Source organism: Neomonachus schauinslandi, chromosome 11, assembly GCF_002201575.2.
Source record: "Neomonachus schauinslandi chromosome 11, ASM220157v2, whole genome shotgun sequence".
NCBI lineage: Eukaryota > Metazoa > Chordata > Mammalia > Carnivora > Phocidae > Neomonachus > Neomonachus schauinslandi.
In genome coordinates this window covers 94,848,512-94,875,436 of record NC_058413.1, presented here as the reverse complement: position 1 = coordinate 94,875,436, position 26,925 = coordinate 94,848,512, and the positions used below count along the sequence as shown (strand labels likewise).

Here is a 26,925-nt window from a genome sequence, read left to right as displayed (position 1 = left end):
ATTGCATGGCAGCTGGTTCCTCCCTGTGAGCTGTCTCCTGATTCACCTGGGAGGCCCCTGTTCGTCTTTGTGATGCTAATTCCCCGGAGTATACAGTAGGCGCATACTAAATGCTCATTGCGCTAAACTGAACTGGGAAGGGGACCTTTATGGGACAGGAAACCTGTGTTTCAAGCATGCCACATAGGAGACCAGCTGATGCCCCTGCTATTGGAGTAGACCCAGTGTTGGAGGGTCACGAGGGGTGCCTCACTTTATCTGGGGGTGCCACAGGAGTGCAAGACACAAGGACCTCAGCCTTACTAGAAGACTGTTCTCAAAGATGAGAACTACCAGGGAAAACCGTTTACTTCTCATTGATAACCAATGCTCCCACTCTCAGGGGCAGGCTTCCCGGTGCCGGGCAGCTACCCAGGAAATGCCAAAGAGAATCCCATTCAGACTTGTGGCAGCCTTTACTTTCAATAACTATGGAGGCCCCACAGGCTCCCCTCGTGGAAATGTTTACACCAACCATGCACCACATGTGACAACAACGTGGCACACAGAGCAGACAGGGCTTCCGCAGGCACATTTCTGGGTGGGAAATCCGGGAGGGGGATGCCCAGTGGGGTTGCCTCACAGAGTGGTACAGACAGAAGAGGGGGAGGGTCTGGAGGTGAACGCCCCAAGTAGAAGGTCAGGCTGTGCTCTTCCTGGCTGTGTGATGGTGGGCACGTTACACACATTCTCCTAATTGTGTCTATATCTGGATGAACGTTTGATAAGATTATTTGCCTCATTGAATTGTCATGAAGAATAAATGATGATATATTTGAAAGTGCTTTTTAATCTCTAAAGTGCTAAAAAAATATTATGTTCTCTCTTTCTGGAGCTGAAGCTCTTGGAACTAATCTGTGGAGTGCTTTGCAGCCACAAGCTGGTGCTGTGTGTGCGTGTGTGTGTGTGTGTGTGTGTCCAGGACAAGCAGGACATCTTCCTTACATTACTTTCCTTTGGAACCCACTGTAAAATATACAGTGGGATGGGGATTTCATGGCATGGCTGAACCTTCGCTTTTCCCTCCTTATTTATCTTCCTTATAATGAGGGAGGGAGGGAAAGAGCAAATATCAAGCTCCTGGAGTGCATTCCTACACGTCAAGGAAATACAGAAGGCTGGTTCTTAAGCCAAGTACATTATGTTATCATATCTAGTAGACGTGTGCTTTATCTGGACATAAACGTCACCCCGTGCAGGGTGCAGTAATCGAGAACTTGGAGTGGGGCCTTTCTTTTAATGAAATTTCATCAGAATAGTGGGATTAAGGTTACTGCTGAGTTATGACAGGAGCCAGGGTAGGTAAGGACCATGGATGTGGTAGGAATAGAAGAACGAGCCACACCACAGTGCAATGGAATGGATGGAGTACTGAGTGGGGAGTTAGGAGACCCATCCGAATGGGCCCTGGCTTGCCGACAACTCTAGCTACGTTGCCCCAAGCAACTTGTTTCCCTCTCTGGGCTTCAGGACTCAGAGCTGTGAAATGAACTGTCTGGACCAGGTGCAAGCTGCATTTCCTTCCGGTTCTTTTTTTTTTTTTTTAAGGTTTTATTTATTTGAGAGAGAGCACGGGGAGGGAGAGAGGCTGAGGGAGAAGCAGATTCCCCGCTGAGCAGGGAGCCCAATGTGGGGCTTGATCCCAGGACTCCAGGATCATGACCTGAGCTGAAGGCAGACACTTAACCAACTGAGCCACCCAGGCGCCCCTCCTTCCAGTTCTAATGGGGAAGGAAGGGCATCAACACTTGTTGCATGTCTGCCTGGCACCTGGCAGGCCTGCACTTTGCTGCCTTGAAGAATCTGTATGAGCCTGTGAATCCATCACATACAGGTGAGAGTTAGGTTTATGGAGAACTATGGAGTCAGATCGACTTGGGTCGAAATCTCAGCTCTATTATTTACCAGCAGTGTGACTTTAAGCAAGTCTCTCAATGTCTCCAAGCCTCAATCTTTTCATCTGTAAAATGGGTCTGGTGACAAGCATACTTTATGCTCCCAAGTGTCCTCCTCCCACTCTCTTTTATACATTATGAATTTCTTACACAGATTCCATCTAGTCTCCTTCCCTCCTTCTGTGGAGAAACAGTCGAGGGCCTAGAGAACTGAAGGAAGTCACTGAATATTAGATCATGCAACTAGTTAGAATCAGGGATGGAACCTAAAGGCAAGATGCCTGGTTGATCCTGAGTCTTGTGCTTGCTTTCTGGATGTCTTTTTTTTTTTTTTCCTTTTAAAATAATCATCCCCCGCTCTGGGAAAGACAGCAAAGTCCGTCCATGATAGGCAGCCCAGGCATATGCAGAAGATCCCAGTGTGATGGCAAACTGCATTCACTCACCAGTCCCCTCCCAAGAATAGCCACCGGGCTCAGGAACCGTTTTCAGGGTTTGATTTAGAGACCATGCTCAGCATTTCTTTCCCCACTGCACCTCCTACCTCCTGTACTTTCATTCATTTGGGGGCAGAACAGCTCTCTGTGTGGGCAAATCAACTGTTCTGTGAACTCCTCCCTAGACAGTCATAGCTCTGGGCTCTTTTCCACCAGGTGGGCTCCCAGGAGAACCAGAAGAGTCTGATTCAAAGGGGATCAGGGTCAAAAAAGAGAGCTCCCATCAAGCCACGGGAAGGGAAAGCCACAGGCATCTCAGGAGGGCTCTGAAGGAATGCAATGTAAAGTTGCTCAAGTCCTGGGCACCAAGAAATATTAGTGAGGATGCGTCCTCGGTGAGGGCACAGCCCCTTCCCAGAGTTATTAAACTTGAAGGCATGGACTTATGTGCCAGAGGGAGAAGAAAACTTTTATGGGTTTAAAATGATGGGGTTTTTCACACATGCGTCAGCACTAGCAATGCTGGGTCTTAAGAACTGAAGCCAAAGCATTAAATAACACGACTGATAAGCTTGTTGCATTTCCAGAGTAGGTGCAAGCCAGAAAAACAAGGATGCCTCTTTGAAAAGTTTCTTTCCAGGAGGTGGCAACTCCAAGTGGCCCAGGCTTCCTAAGAAGCTCTTAGTTTATTCAAGGGCCCCTGTCTCTTCTCCTCCTTTGCCTAGAAGTTTGATGCGGTCAGGAAGAAGATCCCAGTGTCCATAGGCAAAGGTGCATCTAGGCCGGTCTGTCGTAGGTCCGACTAGAGACCAGGGAATGGGTGAGGCCATCTCCCCAGGCACTTCCCAGAGGCATCTGAAGAGGGGGGAGTCTTGGACTCCCAGGAACCAACCAAGAACGACGGAAAGAGGAGAGTCTCCCAAGCGAAGATACAGCCAACATCTCCTGGGGGACTCTCAGCCTTGTTCACTGAGATGAGCTACCTGCCTGCCCCCTTCCACCGCTTGAAATATATTTTTAGGATGTTTTCATGAGCAACGTGTTTGCTGCCAACCCTTTAGAGATCAGTTACAAAACAGAAACTCTTCCTTACTTCCTCGGGAGAAGTGTAGAAGGGGGGGGAGAAAGAAAGAAAAAAAAAGTCTTGCCTGTAATTGAAGGCAGGTTGGGAGATGTTCACGCTTTGAAATTCTCCTTCTTGTGAAATGTTTATGAAACACTTTCCACAAACGAGTTATGCAACCAAGACAACAGCTTTGATCGTCTTCATTGCCAGTGATCTGTTCATTAGCGTTGGGCTGTTTCCCCCAGAGAGAACCATGTGAAACTGTCATGGGAGGGGCTAAGGAGGAGTACCCCAGCACCCCCTGCCCCATCACATGACCCCAAAACAGATGGTTCATAAGGAGGTCCACGGGTGTGTCTGGGCCAGAACACCACCTTTGTCATCACCCATAGTCTACGCTGTCTCCTATCCCTGGGAAGTCTACAGTACTGTTTTGTAAAAAGAGCACCAGGAAAGAGTCAGAGGATCATTCCCTTAAGGGACTTTTGCCAGTGTCTTGTTATGTAACACTATACGGATCTCTGAAGCTCTCTGGGCCTCCATGAGATGGGAAGGTAAATACTCGTCCCCACACCCCCCCGGCTGGGAGGCGAAGCCGAGTAGGAATGTGTGAAGGCTTCCAGCTCCTCAGAGGGGGCTCTCTCCTCCCAGAAGGAGGCTACTGCTTTCTCAAGCAGGTGATGTCAGGGAGTTCATTGGGATTAGAAAAGATAATCATGCATGATGACTTTTTACCTCCCTGGTCACTGCCCAAGACTCAGTGTAATACCTGTGCACAGTGCAGTGGGTGGAGAAAATTCTGAACTAATAAACCTTATCTAATACATGGACAGGATAGTCAGTGACTGTGACAGGACAGAGCCCTCTGTGACAGCCCATATCCCCAAGGATTAGTCCGTCCTGAGCAGGGCCTGGAGAGAGATTCCATTTGCGTGAGAAGAACCACCAAAGGGACCCTGGAGACAGTCTTCGAGATTCCAGGCAGGCTGTGGGTTTGGTTGGGTTTTCACAAGTACGGGGGAAATTGGATTTTCACCCAATTTGCCTCGGGTTCTCACATTAGAAGTCAATGGGATTCCAACAGAAGCCTCTCTATCTCACCATCCAGATCCACAGCCAACATCCAGTTGCCTGGAAAGGCTCCAATCTTTTCCATTCGACAGCAGTGAAAGGGATTTTTTGATTTGGGAAGGGCTCTGTTTCTTAATTTTGTAGTGTCTTAGCCCATGGACTCTTAGAGAATTGCCAGAGTGTGCTGGAGGCTGGAAGAGCCCTGGATGTGCCTTTCCTCCCTTCCTCTCTTTCTGAGACCCACCCACCAAAGCAGAGATTTTAAGAACTCGTCCTCGAAAAAGGAATCTCCTTTAGTGTCTCTCAATTTGGCTTGCATAGGACTCTCTTCTTTCGGGGTTACTGCCAGCCACTCACACCCAAAGGCTAATGAAGTAGGAAAAATGAAGGAAGAAAAATGTTGGTGAAGCACAATGTCAGGAGAATGACACATGAGGTTTGGGGTGGGGAGGGGGTTGTCAGAATGCCCCAGATGAATGCCCAAAGGGATTTTCTGCTATCAGTTGCTTCATTTGTAGAACTGGGAGGTCGGCAGTGCCCCTAAAAGGGTTTGGAGGGCAATTGATCCAGGAAGCAGATGAAAGGGTGCGTTTTCTTTTATGATGGCGCTGGTTTCTGAAATTAAGTGTTGCAGGAAGACCTGGCACTGATTCTAACAGATAGCACTCAGGTTGGAGGCAAAGCACATGTTTTTGAGCTCTGTCATAGCTGCACCTTCTTATCTCCTTTCCGCATAATGAGTCTATAAAGGAACCCTGCCACTTGCCTCTGAGCTGGCACTCTGCCAAGCCGCCCAAAGTGGACCCGCGTGCCTTTGGCTCCAACTTTCCGCACTCTCCCTCTGTCCCCCTTCCTCCATCCTGCCTCACCCAACCCCCCCCCCATGCCCCAGGATGAGGGATGCCCTGGGGCAGGAGGGGGATCTATAAGGGAGATGCGGGGAGGGGAGGCTGGTCCCCAAAGGCTTTGTTTCAGTAAAATCTCTTAGAGCAAACCTTAAGGGTGGTGGTGGTGGTTGGTGGTTTTAAATAAGTAGTCTTATCTATTCCTAGCTTTTTTAAACCTGCTAACAAATGTTTCCCTGGAATCTAGGATGTGAAAACTCTAATTTCTAGGGGAAGAACTAGGACACCAGAGCTTCTTAAACAGAGATGCCAAGCGTGGGTGGGAAGAGCTGAGGGGCACTGGGGGGTAGGGATGGGGGCTGTCTTGGAAATCCCTCCCACATGGCCATGCCTTTAGAGTTTTCAGAAAGTCTCAACTCTCTGTCCCCACTGTGCGACTTCCGGTCTCTCTCCCTTCCTCTTCTCCGCTTCCAAGGCTCCAGGATAGGTCTCTTTAGGTGAGAGAAGAGAGGAGTGATTTGGAAAGATGGTCCCTGGAAGAAGCACCCTCTTACCAATTTTGGTGTAACCCCAGCTTTTTGGTGCTGTGTAGGTCCGCTTTACCTAAGAACATCACAGCAACCTGGACTAGACAAGTCTGCCAAATGCACTAGGGAACTGGAACTTTTAATTCCATTTTAGGACTGGAAGAGAGAAAAATCATATAGAATCATAACAGATGGAGAAACCGAGTCTCCTACAGGCTAAATGATGGCTGGAGGTTGCATAGTAAGTTAGACCCGGGGTTAGGACTTAGAAGCAGGGTCTAGCTCCCTGTTCAACGTTCTCCTGACTGTATTCCGCCAGAGACTCTAGAGAGATGGGTTCTCTTTATGTCTTTTATTCAGTTAACTCACATGAATTCCCACTATGTGCAAGGCACCACATTTAGGACACTAGCTCTTTTCTTGGTCTCTGACGTCACTCAGTAGGATCTTCCTAGCTCTCCGGCCAAAGGGAAATCTTTCTTTTGTGATCCAAAGACCATTTCTCTGCAGTGATGAAGCACAAATTTTGCTGTTAATCTGAACCTTTAACTTGGGTTAAACTAAGACAGGAGAGATTCTAGGATGTCAGTGACACTCCCAGTGTAGACCAAGAAAATGGTTCTATGGCCAAGAATTTCCATCAGAGGGTCTCCCCAGTGTCTTTTAAAAGGTATGGTCTAGATCCTATGCTTTTTGTCATATTATATGAATTCAGTCACTTGGCTCCCCCCTCTCCAGTGGACTTCCCAAAAACCTGCCAGAGGGAAGTTTTCTCTGGGTGGGAGGAGGGGTGGCATCCTGCCCTACCCTTGGACACCTGGGAAACCCACAGGTGGGTGGTTGGTGTGCTGTCATCAAAACGTGGTGGATAGAGGCTAGAGAGGGTTTAGAAGCCATCGCAGGCCCCTCGGGCTGCAACTGCAGTAGTGACTATGAGGGAGACATGTCCCCACTTGTAGGGAGACAGGCAAAGACTGTCACCAAAGCCACATGGGCGAAGAGGCAGCTGAGCACGCAGAAGATGGATAACTGTGGAAAACAAGTTGGGGATGGAAGGGAAACTGGCTCCCAGACTTTGGGATTTTGTGGACTAGGAATATAAAAAACAGAGTATGGGGAAGATTGATCAAGGGTTTTCTTTTTCTTTTTTTTTTTTACATAATAAGGTGGGGAGTTTTTATTTATTTATCTTTTAGGATTTATTTATTTGAGAGAGAGAAAGAGTGCAAGCAGGGGGAGGAGCTGAGAAGAGGGAGAGAGAGAATCTCAAGCAATTTCCACACTGAGTGTGGAGCCCGACACAGACGCTCGATCCCACCACCCATGAGATCATGACCTGAGCCGAAACCAAGAGTCAGATGCTCAACTGACTGAGCCACCCAGGCTCCGCGAGGTGGGGAGTTTTTAAAATGCCATTTAGGGGGTGCCTGGCTGGCTCAGTCAGAGGAGCATAGGACTCTTGATCTCAGGGTTGTGAGTTTGAGCCCCACATTATGTATAGAGAGCACTAAAGAAAAAATAATAAAAAATAAAAATAAAATAAAATACAATTTAAAATCAGCATCATGTCACAAAAGAAATTCTAACATCTCCCCTGAGGGAAAAAACAAGAACATCATCTCAGAATTTAAAAGAAATATTTGAAGTCATTACAATATACTTAGTTTTTCTTATCTCATTGAGCAAGAGGGTAAACTGCACTCTGTCCCGGCACAGCCCGCCGAACGGTGCCAGGGGATGATAGAGCTCAGGGAATCCCTCCCCACCCGCTTACGGGTTGTTACTCCAGAGCACCACTTGCCTCTCTCTTACCAGCTGAAGGGCACAAGCAGGCAGGAATATCAAGCTGCAGCCCCATGGGCACCACAGGCACTGAGCTGGCTCTTTACTCTCTGGGCTTGTCACTCATCTACTTTGACCTTTTCCAAGTCTCTGTTTCTGCCTGCCTGGGGGAGGCCCAGAACTGATGCTCTCCTCCTGCTTCCACGTACAGATTAAAACTGAGGACCTCAGTGACTCCCTGCAGCAGACCCTCTCGCAGCGGCCATGCCACCTGAGTCAAGGACCCGCCATGATGCCTGGAAACCAAATGTCCGGGGTAAATGTCAGCCCATGCCAGGGAGCCCTGATAGTCTCAGCGGGCCAGTGAGTTTAATTCAAGCCTTCTGCAACATGCTTCACCTCTAGAGCTGGCTCTCAGTGAATCCAGATTGGTCTGAAAAACCGCCCTGCGGGGGAATGTGACGAAGGGATGAAGGCCTGGGGTGGAGGTGGGATGACAGGGGAGCCCTCTTAAAGGGAAAGCCTGGCTACCTCTACCTCTCTGGGACAAAAGGGAGCCGATCTTGCCAAAACAACGGACCTCGCAGCTAGGGGGCTGGTGTCTGCCAGCCATTTCGGGGGAGCCCTATGCTGACATACACTGCTACAGATATAGAGCAGATCTGTCTTCAGTGAGCCCACTCTCCTCCCTCAAGCTTTTGCATCAAAGCCAAACTAGAACAGAGTGCTGTGGGGGGGAGAAGGAGGCACCCCGAAACAGTAACGACAAGTGTCTGAGAGGGCGGATGTCCATGTGGCCAGCCCCTCTCTGGGTCTGGATGACCTGGGGAAGAAATACTACCCCTTTTCTAGAAAGATTTAAGATTAGAATGTGCATCCATTCCTTCTCTTCTTCATCCAGCAGGGGTTTACCCCGTCTCTGTGCACTGAGCCTGGGGGTCTGGATCCCCCAAGCACTGAGATTGGTATTTACCCTTTGGGAGCTGGTGGAGAGGAACCCAGGGGACATGGGCTTTCTGTCTAATCAAACTGCTTGTATTAAGACCTAATAACTTGCTCCTTCGTCCAGGAAAGGTTCAGGCCCAGGAAATGGCCAAGACATGACTTTTAGCATAGTCAAGTGGCGTGAGATTAAAAAAACAAAATTAGACGATTGGGATTACATGTCATTTCTAGGGCGAACCTCTGAGAGATGGGTGATCCTCAGCCTGTGCCTCCGACCTTTACGGTCTAGTTGGGAGACGAGACTGACAGACACAAAAGTTGAATAACAAAGCAAAGTTTAAATACGATGGGCTGCAAGGCACTGCTTGGCTGAGTACAGAAGCTGTAACAATGCCAGCATTAATGGAAAAGCTACTACGTGCCAGGGACTTGAGCTACGCAGAGGCATAAGGCAAGGTCACTGCCAACAAAGTCTCCGAGTCTGGAGACCCCGTGGGACAGATGGAGCCAGCACCCCCCTCGTGTAAATTCTGTGATGTTTGTGCTTCCCCCCTCCCATGTGCAGGACATGACCTCCCTCCATCCGCTCCAGCAGCTCGTGCTGGTTCCTGGCCACCTACAGTCTGTATCCCAGTTCCTGCTATCTCAGACCCAAACTGGGCAGCAAGGTAAGAACCCTGGCTGGCGTTTCCCACATCGGCCAAGTCCAGCAACGTGCCGCCACTGCTTGCTGGATGAGGGAGCCCAAGTGTGGGGCATGGGGTGAGTGGCTCACCCCTCCGGCTTTAAGACCAGCTTGTCTACCTCGGCACCTGGGGGAGGGACACCCCGGCATTGCCCCTCCAGGCAGAGGATTCTTCTCTGCTTCTCCCTCTCTGTCTTCCTCAATGTCCTGGTCAGTACGGATTGAGGTGCAAGGTAGCCAGGAGCTGGGGGCAGGGGGAGGGGCGGTGGTACAGGGAGGAGGAGCTCCTGGGGATCTGCAGGGCGGGCAAGTCCCAATTCCTTGGAAATCCTTCATCTCCGGAAAGTGGGCTGCGATTCTGTCTGGGTAGAGCTGTAGCGCCACCCACAGGCTGTAGAGGGGGTTTTCAGGTGTTCTTTGGCAGGGAAATGGCTACCGGAGAAGGTCCCCTTGGCCAGGAGCAAACAAATTAGAATATTCATAATAATAGCTGGTATTTCTTGAGCATGATATGCCAGGAGCTCTGACAAGTGACTTTCCTGACATTTTTCGAAATAACCTTGTGCGGTAGATAGTCATACTATGTCTCCTGTGACATAATAAAGTTCTGCAAATTTGTCTGAAACCTGTGTTCTTGGCCATTGCCCTGTACTGCTTCTCTCTCTCTCATCTCTACCAACTGGCCCAAGGGAGGGAGGGAGTAGGAGTTTTCCACCAGTGTATGAATCCCAGGTAGAGGCTTTGGAAATCCAGAATCCAACTCTGTCTTCTGTCCCTAGCACCTGCCCGAATTACAGTCCCTATCCCTAGGTTCCATGGCATCTCAGAGCATTTTTATAATGACGAATAAGAACATACTTGAACCTCTAAGTATCTATTTTAGCCAAGCAATGTCTATCATACTCCTAGAATAGGAAAGAGAAGGTAACAGTTAATTCCCTTCCTCTTTAGAAGATAGTGATATCAAAATGGCCCAGACATAGACATATAACCAATGAGGACAGTGTATGATACAGGGGGGGAAACAAAGAAACAAACAAAAACCCCTCAAAATTTGGAGTCAGAAAACTCATTGGTTAAATTTTTTTTTTTAATTTAAAAAAATAACTTACTAGCTGTATGTCTTTGGGAAAGTTAACCTAACCTCTCTGAATAAAAACAAAGTAAAATGAAACAAAACAGAATACTAATAAAAAATAGAATAAGAGTAAAATTCTACCTCACAAGGTTATTGAGGGTTATTTGAAATAATGCATATGAAATGCATTTGTACATTTCAAAATGCAATATACATGTTAGATGACTATTAGTATTCAAGCCTCTGACTCCCGGTTCAGAGCTCCTTCTAAGAGCTTTTTGTTTATTTTAATAAGGAAAAATTAAGCCCTGCCTTTTACAGACTGGGGAGCATAAAGGTCAGCATCAGCAGATCAGTACATCAGTGGCCCGGAGCAGCTTAGGGACAACAGACACCCCAAGGTTCGGGTTTGTGCTGAGTGATCTGGGCGACCTGCCCCATTGTCTGCTTTGGTAGCTTGATGGCTCCATTCCTGCCTCGAGAGCAAGAGCTCCCTGCTGTGGCCCTTCCTAGAGGGAGGCCACAGTCATGACCAGCAACCAGGCAGAGCCCTTCATGGACCATTTCCCTGGAGAGGGAAGGAGAAAGTGGTCCTCAGGCAATACAAGGAATGGGTAGAGGCCATACCACCAGATAGTTTCCAGAGGCTTGGCCCCTGGTCTTCCCTTCTCTCTCTGACCTTCCTCCCAAGTAGAAAATGTCCTCATTCTGCCAAGAGCCCCTGGCCAATGGAGCTGTCTGGCCCCATCCACTTGGTCTGGCATCCTTGCAGACTTGCCCAGGCCCTTGCAGCCCACTTCTGTAGGCACAATGGAACTCATCAGCGCCTCAGCTCCAGCAGCCTTTCCTTCCCTGTTGGATTTCTTCAGGCGTGGTTATCAGATCCCAGAGTGGGCTGCCTTGAGCCTCCTTGGCCCATGCACCAATCCAGGCTGGCGGGCAAGCTGAAGGACTGGTTTTGGGGATGGCTGTTTACATATTTATCCCCATGTCTCATTCACCCCCACCTGTGTGTGGCAATGCCAGGGCCGTGCCTGTGGGGGCCCTGTTCATGGGGCATGGGGTGGGTTGAGGGGACCTGACCAGGTCTCAGGGGGTGGGGACAGTTATCTCCATTCCAGAGCTGTGGAGCACGTCTTTCAGATGGCCTGGATTTTATTTGTTTGTTCCTTTGTCCCTCCCCTTTCACCCAGGTCTGCAGCCAAATCTTCTCCCCTTTCCACAGCAACAAAGCTCTCTCCTCCTCCCACAGACTGGGCCCGGCCTGGCATCCCAGGTAAACAAACACATTCTTCCTGTTTCCTCCAGGAATGCCTCAGCTCTTGACAGAGCAGCTCACTGGTTTCCTCCCACCCCCTGGATGGGGCACGTACCCCTCTGGGAAGAGGGACTAGCAAGGGATTATCCCTGTTCACACTTGGGGAACACAAGCCACAGCCATGAGAAATGATTGACCCAATATTACCCACGGAGCCAGAAGAAGAGCCCAGAGATTTCAGCTCCTAGGCTATCCTGCTCTGTAGTGCAGGCGCTCCCCTCCAGCCTTGAATGGGCCCTGGCTTCACTCACTCCCCTTAGGACCAGGGGCCAGTTAACTCTCCAGGGATGCCACGGTGACCGCCAGCCCTGCCACGGGTGCTCTCAAGCCCCAAGGAGGAGACCAGAGTCCCATAGGCCTGATGTCCCAAGACCGCAAGGCCACAGTCTCTCACCTCTGGGTCCGTCTCAAGACCCACTGTTCTAGACTGCCTCCTGCAGTGTGTGCGCATGTGCGGGTGAGCAGGTCTGCGATCTGCGAGGGGGCAGTTTGCAGAGCTGCCATGTTTCCACGCAGCACCTGGTTGCCAATTAGAAGGAACCCCTTCCTCTGGCCAGATGCAGCCTCATGCCGGGTGTGTGGCTTGCTAAGAGCTGCAGGAGCTGTATGGGGGTTGCCTCGCCTCCCCTCACCAGGGTGCCCCCGTGCAGTTAATAACCTGCACAGCTGCAGGGATAGACGTGCAGAAGAGCCAGGAACAACTGTAGAGCCCCAGTGTCCCTTCTCTGGGCTAAGATCCCCCACGCATCACTAAGGACCCCGGCTCTCCAGGGCTAGAGAGGGCACTGAAGGCCTCTGGAAGGGGAGAGGGTGCCATCTAGTGGCTAATAGGAATGGGAACACGGGAGTCCTGAACCCTTCCACTTCCTCCTGAGGACTCAGAATCTCATCATCATAGACTTAGGTCTGGAAGAGATCTTAGAGAGGCCTAAGATCAATTCTTACATCTTACACTATAAGAAGCAAAAAAAACTGTTCAGAAAGTTAAGATCGTCCTGGGCAGCGGTAATAAGGGACTTGCTTAGGGTTGTGGCAATAAGAATAGAGAGGAGGGGGCGAACATGGAGATGTTTGCGGAAGTTAAAGGAATGCAATTTGGCATCTGATTGGATGTGAAAGGGAAGGAGAAGAAGGTCTAGTAAAGAACTCAGTATTTGTCAGATTACAAAACAAATGAATCAAGGAAAAGGAAGTCTCAGGAGGGCTGAAGCTTTCCCCTGAGGGCCACCCCACCCTGCAAAGCAGGATCAAATCCATAAGGCTTCTGAATCATTCTGTTCTAAAAGATCCTTCACCAGGGAAACGAGTCCTTCACTTCTCTCTGGTCCTTTTACCTTCCTCCTCTTAAGGATGCCCATCTGAGTGGTAAATCTGCATGTCTTGGAGGAGAGAAGGAGGAAAGTTAACCCCAGTCCAGAAAAAGAGTGAGGTGGGAAAGGGAGAAAAGAAGGCAGACCTGGACCAAGTTGTCCACATGGGCAGTGGCCCCGGGACTGGACACGGTGCCTGGCCCCGTTGGCCTGGGATTTGCTCCTTGTGGAGCGATGGATGTCTTCAGGAGCTGGATTCACTCCTGACCCCAAAAGGGCACAACATGGACTCCAGGTTTTAAGGTCCATTTTTCTATGAAAATACACTGAAGGAAGACTATCTCCTGACAACCGTAATGAGATCAAGCTATATGTAGATGGCACTGGAATACCTCTGATTGAAAAACAAACAACAACAACAAAACACTCTCATGAAAGAAAAGGATGGGGTAGAAAGTATAATGGCAGTCCCAAGAGTTTAAAATTCTATGGAAATTCCATTAATATAACAAGTCTCAGATGTCCTCTGTTACCTTCAGTTAATGCCTGTTGAACACCTCAGTTTCTTGGCTTTGTGGAAAAGAACAGGCAGGGCAAACAACCTTTTCCCCATCCCATTCTGAGATTTGTTTTGAGAATCTTTGTAAACAACTCCTTTTACGGTGGAAAACTGAAAGAAGGAAGTTACCTGCTCAGAGTCAAACAATGAGTCATAGCCTAAAACCCAGAAAGGACACCTCCCTGTCTTGCACTCCTACTGTTTCTACCCAACTATTCTAGCTATTTGCTGTCCCTTCATAGAAACCCTCAGTTCTCACTTCCACACCACTGAAAAAACAGGAATCAAGTGTACCCAGGGGTCTGTCATCCTCTAAGTGGACCTGTTAGTACACAATAACAGAAAATGCCATTTGATCAGTTGATTATTTGTGGATCTGTTCGGCATGTGTTCCTCTTAGGCAATTGGGCGCCCCGGGCTGCCAGGATCTTCTTTAGAACCTCATCTGGAAGCGTCCCCGCATCTCCCAGTGCCCAAGCATCTACCCAGCTCTGGAGGGGCTGACGAGCCCAGTGACCTGGAAGAGCTGGAGAAGTTTGCCAAGACCTTCAAGCAGAGGCGCATTAAGCTGGGCTTCACACAGGTCTGGTTTGCAAGGAGCAAGAAGGAATTAGGTTGAGTGAGTGGAGACAGGGCTTCCCGAGTGTATGTTTCAGGAGCAACCTGAGGTTCGATGTACTTGGGGCAAGCCCATCGTGTCCCTGTGTCCCCAGAGAATAGGGCACAGTTGTCGTGGGTAAGGAAACTGAGGACACTGTGGGGGGACAGGGGAGGAATGAGAGCCAGTCAAGGGGTTAGGCCCATGGGCACAGCCCACTCGGAGTCTGAGGAGGGAAATGAACCAAATTCCCCCCGAGAGGGAAAACACCTGGAAAGGAGCCAAGGTGATGGGTGGGTGCTTGGAGGTTCTCCGTGTGCGTGGTTGGTGCTAGGATGGTGGGACAAAGAAAAGAAGGGGCCTGTCTCTCCAGCTTCTCCCTCTTGATCCCTACGTGCAGGGAGATGTAGGGCTGGCGATGGGAAAGCTTTATGGCAATGACTTCAGCCAGACCACCATCTCGCGATTCGAGGCCCTCAATCTGAGTTTCAAGAACATGTGCAAGCTCAAGCCGCTGCTGGAGAAGTGGTTGCATGATGCAGGTAGGTGGCAGAGACACAGGGGTGGACAGTGCCCTAGACGATTCTGCAGGGAAGGGGCTAGTGGCTTGTCTGTGTTGGGGTTTGAGGCAGTCATTATGTAAGACCCCTTCTTCTCCTGAGTCTGGAACCATTTGAGAAATAAGACACGGGAGACAGGCAAGTGGAGATGGAAATGTCGGCTTCATTCCTGAGAAGGCCCTTTGGAGGACATGGCTTTAGGTCTGTGGCCCGTGAAGACTTGGCCCCATTCTTTTCTCCACCAGAGACCCACCCAGTCTAGACCTTAGGGCAGCACCCCAGAGCGAACACACGTATCCACCTTGCTCTCTGGACCATGTCTAGGTTAGGAAGATAGGGAAGTGGGTCCTCTAGGGTCTCATGGGGGAGAGGGGGAGGCCATAGACACAACACAAGCCCTTTATCCGGCTAATCTTGAGTAAGTCTTCAGAAGGCAGGGAGTTACGGTGAGCTAGACTAGTGGGGAAAGCTTCCAGCTGGAGTGGGGTTAGCAGGATTCAGTCCACAGGGTGACCTGGGAGGCATTCCAGGAGGTCAAGGGTGTAAGCCGAGGGCCAAGTGTTTGGAATACTGGATGGAAGAGTTTGGTGTCGGGGAGCAGTGAGGGACAGGGTTTCCCCACGGCATTATCGATTTCTTGGGCCAGAGCATTCTCTGTTGTAGGAGGCTGTCTTGTGAACTGCAGGGTATTTAGCAGCATCTTTGGTCTCTACCCACTAGACTCCAGCAGCACCTGTCTCCCACTGAGACAGGCAAATACGTCTCCCGATACTGCCAGGTGTCCCCTGAGGAGGGGTGCAAAATCACCCCTGGCTGAGAACCAGCGGTGTGGGCAGAGAGAGAAGGAGCAGGGTCTGTGCCGGGCCGGACTCTAGTCAGTAGATACACGTGGACGAGTGGTTACTGTGGAGAGGAAGGATAGGCAGCCAAGGGGGTTACTCTCTCAGAAGTCCCTCCATGTGAACATAGGAGGGGCAAGGAAGCTGCCCCCGACAGGCTGTCCCTTACGCAACTCTTTTCGGGTCACCGAAGTGAGAGAGATGACCAGAGGGGCTGAGGACCTTTGGGAAGAGGGCTTATAAGTCATTTCTAGTGTGACCCCCTCCCTGACGCCTGAATCCTTCCTGAGGGGTATCCCTGCCCATCGGCCCTACAGCCTCAGCTCCAACACTTAAACACTGAAAAGAAAGTGACATCCACACCAACATTCTGGCACTGAGTATCATTGCTTTTAGCTCAGAACACCATTTCCCACTTTACTCAGTATTCACGTCCAGGCATCCAGGCACCCTCAGGGAAAAGACAGACTCCCGAGCGTTCCTTGTAGGAGCTCTGCCTGCACCCACTCACACCTACCCATGCCGCCGATGGCTGAGTGTCCCTGAACCATGACCGCAAACACTGGAGGCGCGGAGGACCTTTGCCCAGAGCCAGGAGGAGAAGCAGGATGTTTGGCCTGTTCCAGTTCTCCTGCTGGCGGCGGGGGCTGGTCCTAAAAGAACCACTGCAGAGCTCACCAGGAAGTGGTGTTGGACCTCAAGGCCATGAACACAGAGCCTGACCCAGCCAGTGCATTCTCTTCTCTGAGCTTCCTTTGCCTTTCCACCTCCCTACAGAAACCTCTCCATCAGACCCCTTGATGAACACCCCCAGCTCTTTCCCCACCCTCAATGAAGTGTTCGGTAGGAAGAGGAAGAAACGGACCAGCATCGAGACCAATATCCGCCTGACTCTGGAGAAGAGATTTCAAGATGTGAGCGGCTCCCCCGGGTGGGAGCGGGTGGGCTGATGTACACAGTTGGATGAGCGGACACACTCAGGTCCCTGCGCACCACACCTCCCCTGGGAAAGGGTCAGAAAGCAAGCACACACACCCTCTGCAGGCCCCCACGTATGCCAATGAAAGGGACTGCCAGGAACTTCTTCCCCCCACTGACCCTTCTTGCCCTGACATCTTTTGAGGGCCCAGTGTCTCTCTCACTGGGAGATTTAAGGAATGGGGTATAGGGTCCCAGAAGAGGGTGGATCTCTGTCTCCAACTGAGGTAAACCGGAGCACTGTATAAAATTCTTTCTTTTTTCTTTAAGTATAGTTGGCCTATAGTTGACATATATTATGTTAGTTTCAGGGGTACAACAGGGATTTGACAGTTTATACATTACAAAGTGCCCATCATGATAAGTATAGTTACCATCTGAAATTCTTTACTTTCTATGCATGAATTTGTATTTTTTAAAATTATAAATGTAGTAAATGCTCATTGTGAACAATTAGGAAAACATACGGAAGTAGAAGGAAAAAAATCTACCATCAAATGGCATCTACCTGTCTTTCCTTCTTTCTTCCACATGTATTTAAATGCTTGTGATCATATTATACATACATTTGTTTGAACTTGTAGCAAAAGCATATTCCTGAGCCAGTATGTGGCAGCTAATAATACCAGCTACGTGCCCCATCGAGCTGGGGAAGGGAAGAGGGGAAAGCAGGTGTGTCAAAAGAGCTTCTGATCAGGATCCCTTAGGTACCAGCTTCCAGAGCCTCAATCCACACCACACCACACATGTCCCTAGAGGAGGTGCCCTTGGCCTCATTTAACATTGTGGGCCCGGGGCCTCCAAGACTGCTGCCCACTCCGGCAAATCTGCCAGGGCATCTGGCTCAAGGATTTGATGGCCACTTCTGGCAGGATGACAAGAGCTGGCTTTTCCTGCTGATTAGTTTCTTGGAGCAGCATGAGTAAGGGAAGGGGGTGTAGGAAGGAGGGAGAGGGGCTGAGATCAAAGATTGGGTGGAGGTAGAGGTTAGAACAAGAGAGTGGAGAGATAGATAGATACACACATTTATAATATATATCTATATATAATATAGATATATATTATAATATCTATATATAATATAGATATTGTATATATATAATATATACAATATATAATACATATATCTCCTCAGTCTCGATGGATCCACATGCTTTGGCTCTATCTTTTCCTATTTTGAGGTAGGACAGGAAGTAATAACACAAGAAAAGGAGATCAGGTCATGAGGGGAACATGGGTTTCGGGTGCCCCACCCAACTCAGCAGGAGACTCCTCTTTTCAGAACTTCTGAAGGAAGAAGTGAGACAAGCGAACCACATCTATGGATCCTCTGTTCTGTGGCAGGCCCCATGCTGGGCAGTTTACACACATTTTCTCATTTTATCCTCACAAAAATCCTATTAGTAGACATTATTATTCTCACTTCATAGATGTAAGACTGAGGCTCAGAGAGGTTAAAGCAGTTTCCTAAGGATACACAGTAACCGATAAAGCAAGCCAGTATTCCACCCTAGGTCTGATTCTAAAGCTTTTGATCCATCCCTTGTTCTATCTTGTTTCCTTGGAACATCTGGGCCCCATTCCCTGGTTCTTGACCCTATTCCCTTTTCTTGTTGACCATTCTATCCCTTTGGTCTCTGTAGAACCCCAAACCCAGCTCCGAGGAGATCTCCATGATTGCAGAGCAGCTGTCCATGGAGAAGGAGGTGGTAAGAGTCTGGTTCTGCAACCGACGTCAGAAGGAGAAGCGAATCAACTGCCCTGTGACCACACCCATGAAATCACCCGTCTACAACTCCCGCCTGGTGAGTGACTAGGAACCAAGCTGCCACCAAGCACTGGGGAGAGGGACAGGAATGGTGCCTGGAGGGCAAAGAGTCTTCTCCATCCTGGGGAAGATGGCAGTTGGGAGTTGCGAGGGGCATGCCATAAATAAATAAATAAATAAATAAATAAATAAATAAATAAGCAAAAATATGCCGTATATAGAATCTACATAATATAAACGAGAATAAAGAAGAGTAAGGGGATTGAAAGTAACTGTGGGGAGATGCTTTTTTAATAGAGAGGTCAAAGAGGACCTCCCTGGTCAGGTGACATTTGAGTGGAGCCCAAAGTGTTGAGAAGGAAAGAACTATCTAGAACAAAGAGTGTTCCAGGCAGAGGGACCAGTAAGTAAAAAGACCTGGCATGTTTGAGGGAGAGAAGGAAGCCAATGTAGTTGGGGCAGGCTGGGGAAGGAGGAGAGAATAGGAGGGAAAGTCAGAGGAGTAACACAGAGCAGACTACCCAAGCTCATGGAGGTCACTGAAAGGACGCTGGCTTTGAGTTTGTATGAAGTAAGCCACTGGAGAACTGTGGGCAGAGAAGTCTGAGCTGGCTGAGGTGGGCTGCTGTGTGGAGAATAATCTAGAAGCAGGACACGGGTGAGGAGAACTACAATACCCAGGCTGAGAAGAGAGGTAGCTTAGGCTAAGAAAGTAGCCATGGTGGTGACAAGAAGTGGTTGGATTCTGAATACATTTCAACCATGGAGCCAACAAGATGTGCTGACAGCTCAGATACGGAGTATGAGAAATGAAGCCAAGGTGACTTCAAGGGTTTTGGCCTGAGCAACTGGTCGGAGGTGTTGCCATTTTTTTTTAAGATGATGAAGAATGCCGGAGGTACAGGTATGAGGGAAAAGACTACAAATTTGGAGCTGGTCAGATTAAGCTAGACGTGCATCTAAGCATCCAAGAGGAAGTGTCAAGTAGACAGTTGTATCTATGATTCTGGAGGTCAGGGCTGGGAATAATTTGCGGTTTAGGCAGACTTGGAAGTTTGGGGAATAAGAAGTATCTTCTCCATCCAGGGAGAGATAGTGCCTGGAGGGTAGAGGTGGGAAAGTTCTTCTTCATCTTTGGGGATGATATATATGGTTAAAAGGTTAAGGGAACTGAGGACAATGGCATTGTCCTCAAATCTTCCAGCACTCAAAGATGGGTAAAAATCAGCCTTGTCTGGGGTGGAACATAGCTGTCTCATAAAAATGACACCATTGTTCATTCTTTCACCAAACATTCCTTGACCATCTACTATATATTGATCTTTGTGCAGAGTGCTAGGGTTACACAAATAAATAACATCTCTCCCCTGTCCTGGAGGATCTCACCGCCTAGCAGAGGAGACAGACAAATAAACAAATGATAAACAACGTGATAATTTCTTGAGGAGAACTTAGCAGTTGCAGCTAACAAAGCCTTACAAGGTGGTGGTTAGAGTAGGCTTCCCCAAGGAGATAATTAATACCTGAGCTGAGTCTAAAAGGACAAGGAGTGAAGAGGCAAATAAGTGTAGGGTGGAGTTCTCATGGGGGAAAGTATGAGAACAGTAGGATGGAGCAGGGAGAATGAATGTATGACACATTCCCGGAACTAAAGGTGGTTCCCTGTGGAGGGATGTTGAAAGATGAGGCTGGACAGACCAGCAAGGGCCAGACTGAGGTGACAATGTGCAATGCTAAGGAATTTGAAGCCTTAGAGGAGTCACTGAAGGATTTTGAGCAGGCCATTGGCACCATCAGATTTGGCTTTTGGAATGATCACTCTGCTGTATAAAGGGTGGTTTTGAGAGACGCAAGACTGGTTGTAGGGAAACCAGCTACAATGTGTTTGCAGTTATCCAGGAGAGAAGTAATGAGGGCCGAAGTAAACCTAGCGGGTAAGAATGAGGGGATGGGAGAGACTCAAGAGATAATTAGAAGGTAGAATTATTAGGTCTTGGGTAATGAATGGGAAATCAGGTGGGGGCAAGGAGAACGATGAAGGAAAGGGAATACTCTGACTCTCAGCCTTCAGGTTGGGTTGATGGGGCAGGTGGTATGCCATTGATGGAACAGAAAAACACAGGGGGGGAGCTGATTTGGGAGTGGGAAAAAGGGACGATTCCCATTCTTTACATCCTTATAATGTACAGTGAAGCCTGTGGGACACCCAAGTGGGAATGTCCTTGGGCACCTGGAATTATGGGTCTGGAGGTCAGGAGAGAAGGCCAAGATAGAGACATGGATCGGGGAATCAGAAGCCTAAGGTGGTGGCTGAAATCCTGGGGGAGGAGGAGCTCAGTTATGGAGTTTGCACAAAGGAACCAAGAGAAAAGTCTAGATCTTAACCCTAGGGAACACCAGCATTTGAGGGACGGGGTAAAGGAAGAGGATCAAGGGAGGACACGAAGAAGGAGGAGTCAGAAGAGGCAAGACATTGCAGTGAAGATGTGAGGAGCCCTGTAGGGGTGCTCTGGGAGCCCAGAAGAGCACAGATCAAAGACACTCCAATCAGAATGGAGTTTGGGAGGGCTGACCCCCTAATTTGTTTGCAGAACAAATTAGAAGTTAGTGAGAACAACATACCAGGCAGAAAGAACCATCTGTGAGAAGGCACGGAATTATAAAACAACATGCTGCATTTGGGGAATCGCAAGCATTTCCATCTGGCTGAAGCAAAGGCTTGGGGACTAAGAGAAGTTGATGAGGGCTGGATCACAATGGGCCACAGATACTAAATTACCCCGCAAGCTCTAGGGAACCATTGAAAATTGAAGTTGGAGGCAACATGATATTCATTCACGGTTCCTTTCTTAAATATTTATTGAGTACCCACCAAATGTTTGGCATTGGGACACGGGGGTGCACAGGATGCTTAGGATCCCTGCTTGCAGTCCAGAGGGGAAAGTAGACATTGAACAAATGCCCTCTGGGATAAAATCTCCAGAGGGGATGCAGGAGGATTTAGAGGACCTAACCTAGGGCAAGGTGTCAGGGGCTTCGCAGAGGAATGATGCTCAAACTGACGGCCAAAGCGTAAGTAGACAGTAATGGGGGTGGGGGTGCACAGGGAGGAGAGAGTGTAGGGAAGAATATTCTAGGCAGAGGAAAGAGTGTATACGAAGGCCCTGAGGCTGGGCAGGGTGGAAAGAGGAAGCATAGCAGGCTGGAATGGGCTGGAACCCGGGGAGGGTGAATGAGGAGGCAGGAGTGCTGGGCGGGGATGAGGTTATGTCGGGCGTGTTAAGGAAATGGAGCCATGTCAGAAGAGCATTGAAATCTTTAAACACAGGGCTTTGGGAAATAGGTTCTCAATTTGGTTCAACCCCAACCCAGGACACCCACATGGAGAAAAGCAGTGGGAAGCATAGAGGACCTGGGAAGGAGCCTGATTCCTTCTCATCATTCATGCAACACACATTTTCCTGCAAAGTTCCAGACATGGTAGTAGACACTGTGGTAGAACTCCTCAGGCATCGTCCTGCCCTTAGGAAGCCGACAGCCTAGTTGGGGAGAAAGATGTTAAATAAGTAATGACCGTTCATGCTCGTGATGTTATGAAGGAAGCAGAGGGAGAAAATGTTCTGACTCTATCTTCTCCTCAGGTCTCACTGGGACAGTCTCCTTGGGACTAGGACATAGTTTCTTCTGCTCTGATATGAAATGATCTCCAGGATATACAGTTAAGCCAAAAAAAAAAAAAAAAAAGGCACCAACCACTGTGGGCAGAATGCTACCATTTATGTAAACAATTAAAAAGGGGGAGTCATATATACCAAGATATATATATATCTGCTTGCATATGCATAGCCTGCCTCCAGAAGGAAACAGAAGAAGCTGGTCACAGTGACTAAATACATTATTTATTTTAAAACAACAACAAATTTCTCAGGTGTGCCAGTAGGGAAGGGAGGAGGAGAGGGAGAGAGCTGGTTGATAACATCTCTTACCACACGGCCCCACACCTGTCCCCACCCTTCGTGGGCCCCCTGCCTACTGAGGAGGCTCCTTGTAAATGGGCAAGTAAGTGAAGACAGAAGAGCCGCAGCTGATTAATTGGGAAATGAGTACATGCTGCATCCTGTTGGGATGGGATGATCCAAACCAGGGAGGGGAGGAACATCGAATCCCAGCTCCCCGAGCAGAACTTCCTTCCAACGTCCTTCCCCTGTCCTTGCCCTGTCGGCGTGAGAAGAATGAAGCAGAGGCAAGGTATGCAGACTTCAGCTCAGAAGAAGAGGTGAACAGTGTCCAGAGACAGTCGGCGACTAACTTCAGGGAGGAAGGCAACTAACATTTAACAAGCCTGGTGCTCTTTGTCAAGCATTGAGGGGGAAGCTTTATGGAAGTTATCTCACTAAATATTAATTAAAAGGAAATATAGGGGAAGTATTAGCTCTGTTCCATGGATGAGAAAACCAGATCTCAGTGGGGTTAGGTCACTTGCCCAAAGTCACATGGAGCGTTATGGTGGAACCAGGTTCTCACCCCCAGATCTGTTGGGCCCCCAAGTCCATTCTTCCTATTACATCTTGTTCTAGGTTGTGCTAAGGGAGTAATCTGAAGGGGGAGAGTCCTGAAGGGCTTAAACTGAATCCTCTTAAGTTCCTTCCCGATCTCAGAGTTGATGATGCTGTGAGGTCTCCAGGGCCAAATGAAAAGCTTCAGCGTCCAAAGTTCAGCCCCTCCAGTTTTTTTCTGGGGAGTTGGGGGTCCTCTCCTACATCAGGCTGGGAAGCTGCTGGGCTCTGCTGCCCTGAGCAAAGGAATCTTTTATAAAAAAAAAAAAAAAAAAAGAACTGGGGTCTGGCGAATAGATAGCCAACAGACAGTGTCTGCCCCAGCAGGAGCCGAGAGGCACCGCTCATCACCCCACCTGGCCGTGAGGAAGAGCCTTGCCAGGGGCCACGGCAGGGAAGGCAGGGCCCAGTGTCGGCAGCGGGCAGCCCCTGCCGGATTAGGCCAGAGCTGAGCCAATGCTGCCGTGGTCCAGAGGCCTTCTTGTGGAAGCGGGGGATGAAGTGTAGGTTTGGAACTAGGCAGTCATCAAGGAAGCTGAGTCCTGCTGTCTGCCCTCTGGGGGCCCAGCACCCTGGGAGAAGCACTCAAGATCGGAGAAAGAAGCAGACACAGACATTTACAAACTTCTGTTGCCTTTCAGGTCTCTCCCTCTGGGTCTCTGGGCCCCCTCTCTGTCCCTCCTGTCCACAGCACCATGCCTGGAACAGGTGAGCTTTGCCATGGGGTTTCTGAATAACTCCAGAAGTCCTTTCAACAGGGGGATGGTAGAGGTGAACGGTAACTGCTTAGGTCAGCATTCCTTAAATGTCTTTCGAAGGCTAGGAAGATCTGTGCTAGGAGAAGAAGGGTTCCACCATCGAGTAAGTTTGGGAAATGCTGGAGAAGCCAAGATGAAAGCAAGTGTTTGCTTTCTGTCTTAGTTGCCACACTTCTCAGCACCGGAGTGCATTTAACATCCCTAAAGGAGCTGTGTGGAAGGCAGGCCTTCCCAAACCAGTTTCCTACCGAACTCTATTTTTCAAAAAATACTTAGAGACTTTCAAAGAACTAGGAGGGTGACCATCTGTCTGGAGATGCCCAGGACAGTCCCAGTGTCTGCCTCTTGTCCTGACATAATGTTCGACCGCACTGCCTCCCATTCCTCAGAGTATCTTGGCTTGCTTGGATGGTAAGGTATCTGTCACCTTACTCCCGGAACACTGTTCGGGAAATCCAAAAATGAGCATCCAAATCTGCCATTTTACAGAGGACAAAAATGTGCTTCGGGGAAGTGAAACAAGGCACCATGGGCCAGAGTTGCTTAGTGAATGGCCAGGGACCGAGACTTGGGGCTCCTCTCTCCTGGCTGTGCTCTTTCTAGAAGCCTGTGTATCTTTTTTGTGGAAATGGGCACACCAGAGAGGCTGTGCTCTCAGATTCTCTTTCCCTCTCCTGTTCACTGTTCCCTCTCTCTCTCCTGCTCCTCTCCTCCTTTCCAAGAGTTCCTGTTCTTTGGCCCCTCCCCTCTCTTGGTCTGGGGCTACATATGCCCAGCCCAGGGTGTGTCCTGGAGTAGGATGATTTTGGCATCTGTCCTTTTGCATTTGGCAAGTCTCAGACCTGCAGAACCAGCCATGCTGCTCTCCAGGGCCCGCGCTGAGAGGAGTATTTATGATGAGAGCCCCTCTGGGGCCGGGTGTTGATGCTAACGTGGCAGGAGGTGGGCAGGTGGGTGGGAGTCAGGGAGAAGTGGGAGTTCTCTGGGGAGACATGGCTGAGGGCCGTGTCAGGAGGTCCCAGGACCCAGCAGCATCATTTTCCCCTTGTTTTTGCCTCTCTTCATCCTCAGTAACGTCATCCTGTTCCCCTGGGAACAACAGCAGGTCTTCATCTCCCGGCTCAGGACTCCAGGCCAACAGCCCCACTGCATCTCAAAATAACTCCAAAGTGGCAGTGAGCTCCTCCAGTTTTAACTCTTCGGGGTAAGGTGGAGGAGAGAGTACCGCGACATCCTAGCAGGGTCAAGGGACACGCAAGAAGTTGGGTCCATAGCTCTGGACAGAAAGCTCGTCACAGGGCTGGAAAGGGGAGTGGGGTGGCAGGGGTGGAGAGACAGAGAGGACAGCTGGGCTGGACCATATCCCTAGGGAGTGGGCTTTAAAGAGAAGCTTTGGCCAGGGAGCAGTCCTGGCAAGGAGCTGATGTCAACAAAGCCAAAATTTCCATCCTCACTGGGAGGGTGGAAATTTCCAAACACTCCTGTTAGAAAGGGCCAGGTCCTTCAGTGGGCTTAGGAGTGTTCTTCTTCATGCCGGGAACCCTGTTCTTGAGGTGTTCCGACGTGAGCCGGAGCGGCCAAGTGTGGCTGACAGACGAGAGAGAAGGACTACCGCTCCCTCGCTCGAGCTCCCACCTGTGATGCAGTGAAGGCAGTGGCCTCTGGGGCCCACGAGTCTGCTCCTTTTGAAAGCTATTCTCGCAGCAGGTGCCTTGAGAGATTCTTCCCTGAGTCAGAACAAAGCAGAGATTTGAAAGTTAGGCAGTCACCCTGTGGGAAGAGATGAATCCTCTTGTCCAAACCCAGGCCATTCAGCAAGGCAGCCAGCTCTTACCAGCCCACGGTTGCACAGCCCAAAATATTGGGGCTCCTCAATCTCTCCCACCAAAAAAAGGAGGAAAAAAAACCCATATAATGTACATTTTTAAAAAATGTTTTGAGATAGAATTCACCTACTGTAAAAATTACCATTTAAAGTGTACGATGCCTGGATTTTAGTGTATTCACAATTTTGCATAACCATCACCATGATCTAATTCCAGAAAGAAACCCCATACCTGTCAGGAGTTTGCTGCCCATTCGCCCCTTCCCTCATCCCGTTAGCAGCTTTAGGATTGACTTGCTTTTTCTTCCTTCCAGATCTTGGTACAGATGGAATCATCCCACCTACCTCCACTGAGGCCAAAAAGTTTCTCCGAATCCACCTGGCCCTGCATGTCCCCCTGGGAGGAAGGGAATCACGCCCTCTCTGTATGGACAGATTACTGTCAGAAGAGTGGAAGAGAATCCCCACTGTCAACCCAAACTCTTGCTTCTTCAAGAGTGAGGGCCTCCAGAGATCCAAACTGTGACTAAACCATGCACTGGCTCCTAGTGCTCTTGAATCACATCCCCCCGCCCCCAACCAGGTGTTCACCGTTTTCACCTTCTTTCTCTGTGCTCCAATCCTTGTTCCAAATACTTCCCATGGCTTCCCTATGGCAGTAGTCTTTCTGAGAAAGGACACCTTGCCGTTATTTTCCAACTCATCTGTGGGCTTCTGGGGACAGCAGTTTGCCTGGTGTGCCAAACAACCAGAAGGAGAGATCATGGTTTTGACTCCAAACTTGGCCACAATCTCTGAACCGATCTCTAAAATCTGTGAAAAGATTGGAATCTGATGTCTCCACCAAAGCCTGGATGCTCTCTCTGTTGAGCAAACTTTTCTGACTGACTCTTCATTTCACCCCATGTTCTCTGTAGCCCCGCCCCCTTTTCTAGAACCAAATCCACTCATGATGGCCTTCTCCAGGATCCCTCCTCTTTACAGAAGGCTGAGCCACCCTCAGTCCCCTGGGCACAATTCTCTGCCCACAGGTGCTCTTCTGTGTTCTACACCTGCCCCAGAGTTCAGGAGTGTTTATTCCTTCTCTCCTTCCTTGTCCTTATCTGGTCCTCTCTCCCTTCCCCTGGCTGCAGGAGGAAGAACAGAAAAGCAAACACATAACAATTATGTTGGCAAAATACCTGTATATAGCCCCTTCTTGTTTTTGCAGCTACGTTCTCTCCTGAATGTGGAATTTTCCAGCAAAATGTTTAACTCAGGTGTGAATTTTGAAGATATCTCTGTAATATTTTATCTCCTTTTTAAAAAAAGAAAAAGAAAGGAAAAAAAATGCCGAAGTGTGAAATACTGTGCTACCTTCCACAAGAGAGTTCCCACATGGGCTGGGAATATTTGTTGACTTCTCGGGAACATTATCTCTAGTCTCCTTCTTTGTGGGCCAGTGTGTAGAGATGTAACATGAAGCCATTCCAGAAATGGTAAACTT

General features: G+C 49.2%; 1 protein-coding gene across 3 annotated transcripts in view; it reads left to right on the top strand.

Moving 5' to 3' along the window:
- Nucleotides 1–26,925, top strand: part of POU2F3 (POU class 2 homeobox 3) — a 73,684-nt gene extending 46,759 nt beyond the window's left edge. The window contains exons 4-13 of one of the 3 annotated variants that reach the window (XM_021696305.2): nucleotides 7,874–7,978; nucleotides 9,173–9,275; nucleotides 11,564–11,646; nucleotides 13,958–14,140; nucleotides 14,556–14,697; nucleotides 16,332–16,468; nucleotides 18,176–18,337; nucleotides 23,498–23,564; nucleotides 24,686–24,818; nucleotides 25,754–26,925. In XM_021696305.2, coding sequence (XP_021551980.1) covers nucleotides 7,874–7,978; nucleotides 9,173–9,275; nucleotides 11,564–11,646; nucleotides 13,958–14,140; nucleotides 14,556–14,697; nucleotides 16,332–16,468; nucleotides 18,176–18,337; nucleotides 23,498–23,564; nucleotides 24,686–24,818; nucleotides 25,754–25,793 — 1,155 coding nt within the window. In that variant the 3' untranslated portion in view covers nucleotides 25,794–26,925. Of the gene's footprint in view, nucleotides 1–7,873; nucleotides 8,012–9,172; nucleotides 9,276–11,563; nucleotides 11,647–13,957; nucleotides 14,141–14,555; nucleotides 14,698–16,331; nucleotides 16,469–18,175; nucleotides 18,338–23,497; nucleotides 23,565–24,685; nucleotides 24,819–25,753 lie in introns of all 3 variants that reach the window. The other 2 variants (XM_044919305.1, XM_021696306.2) reach the window with 2 other exon arrangements.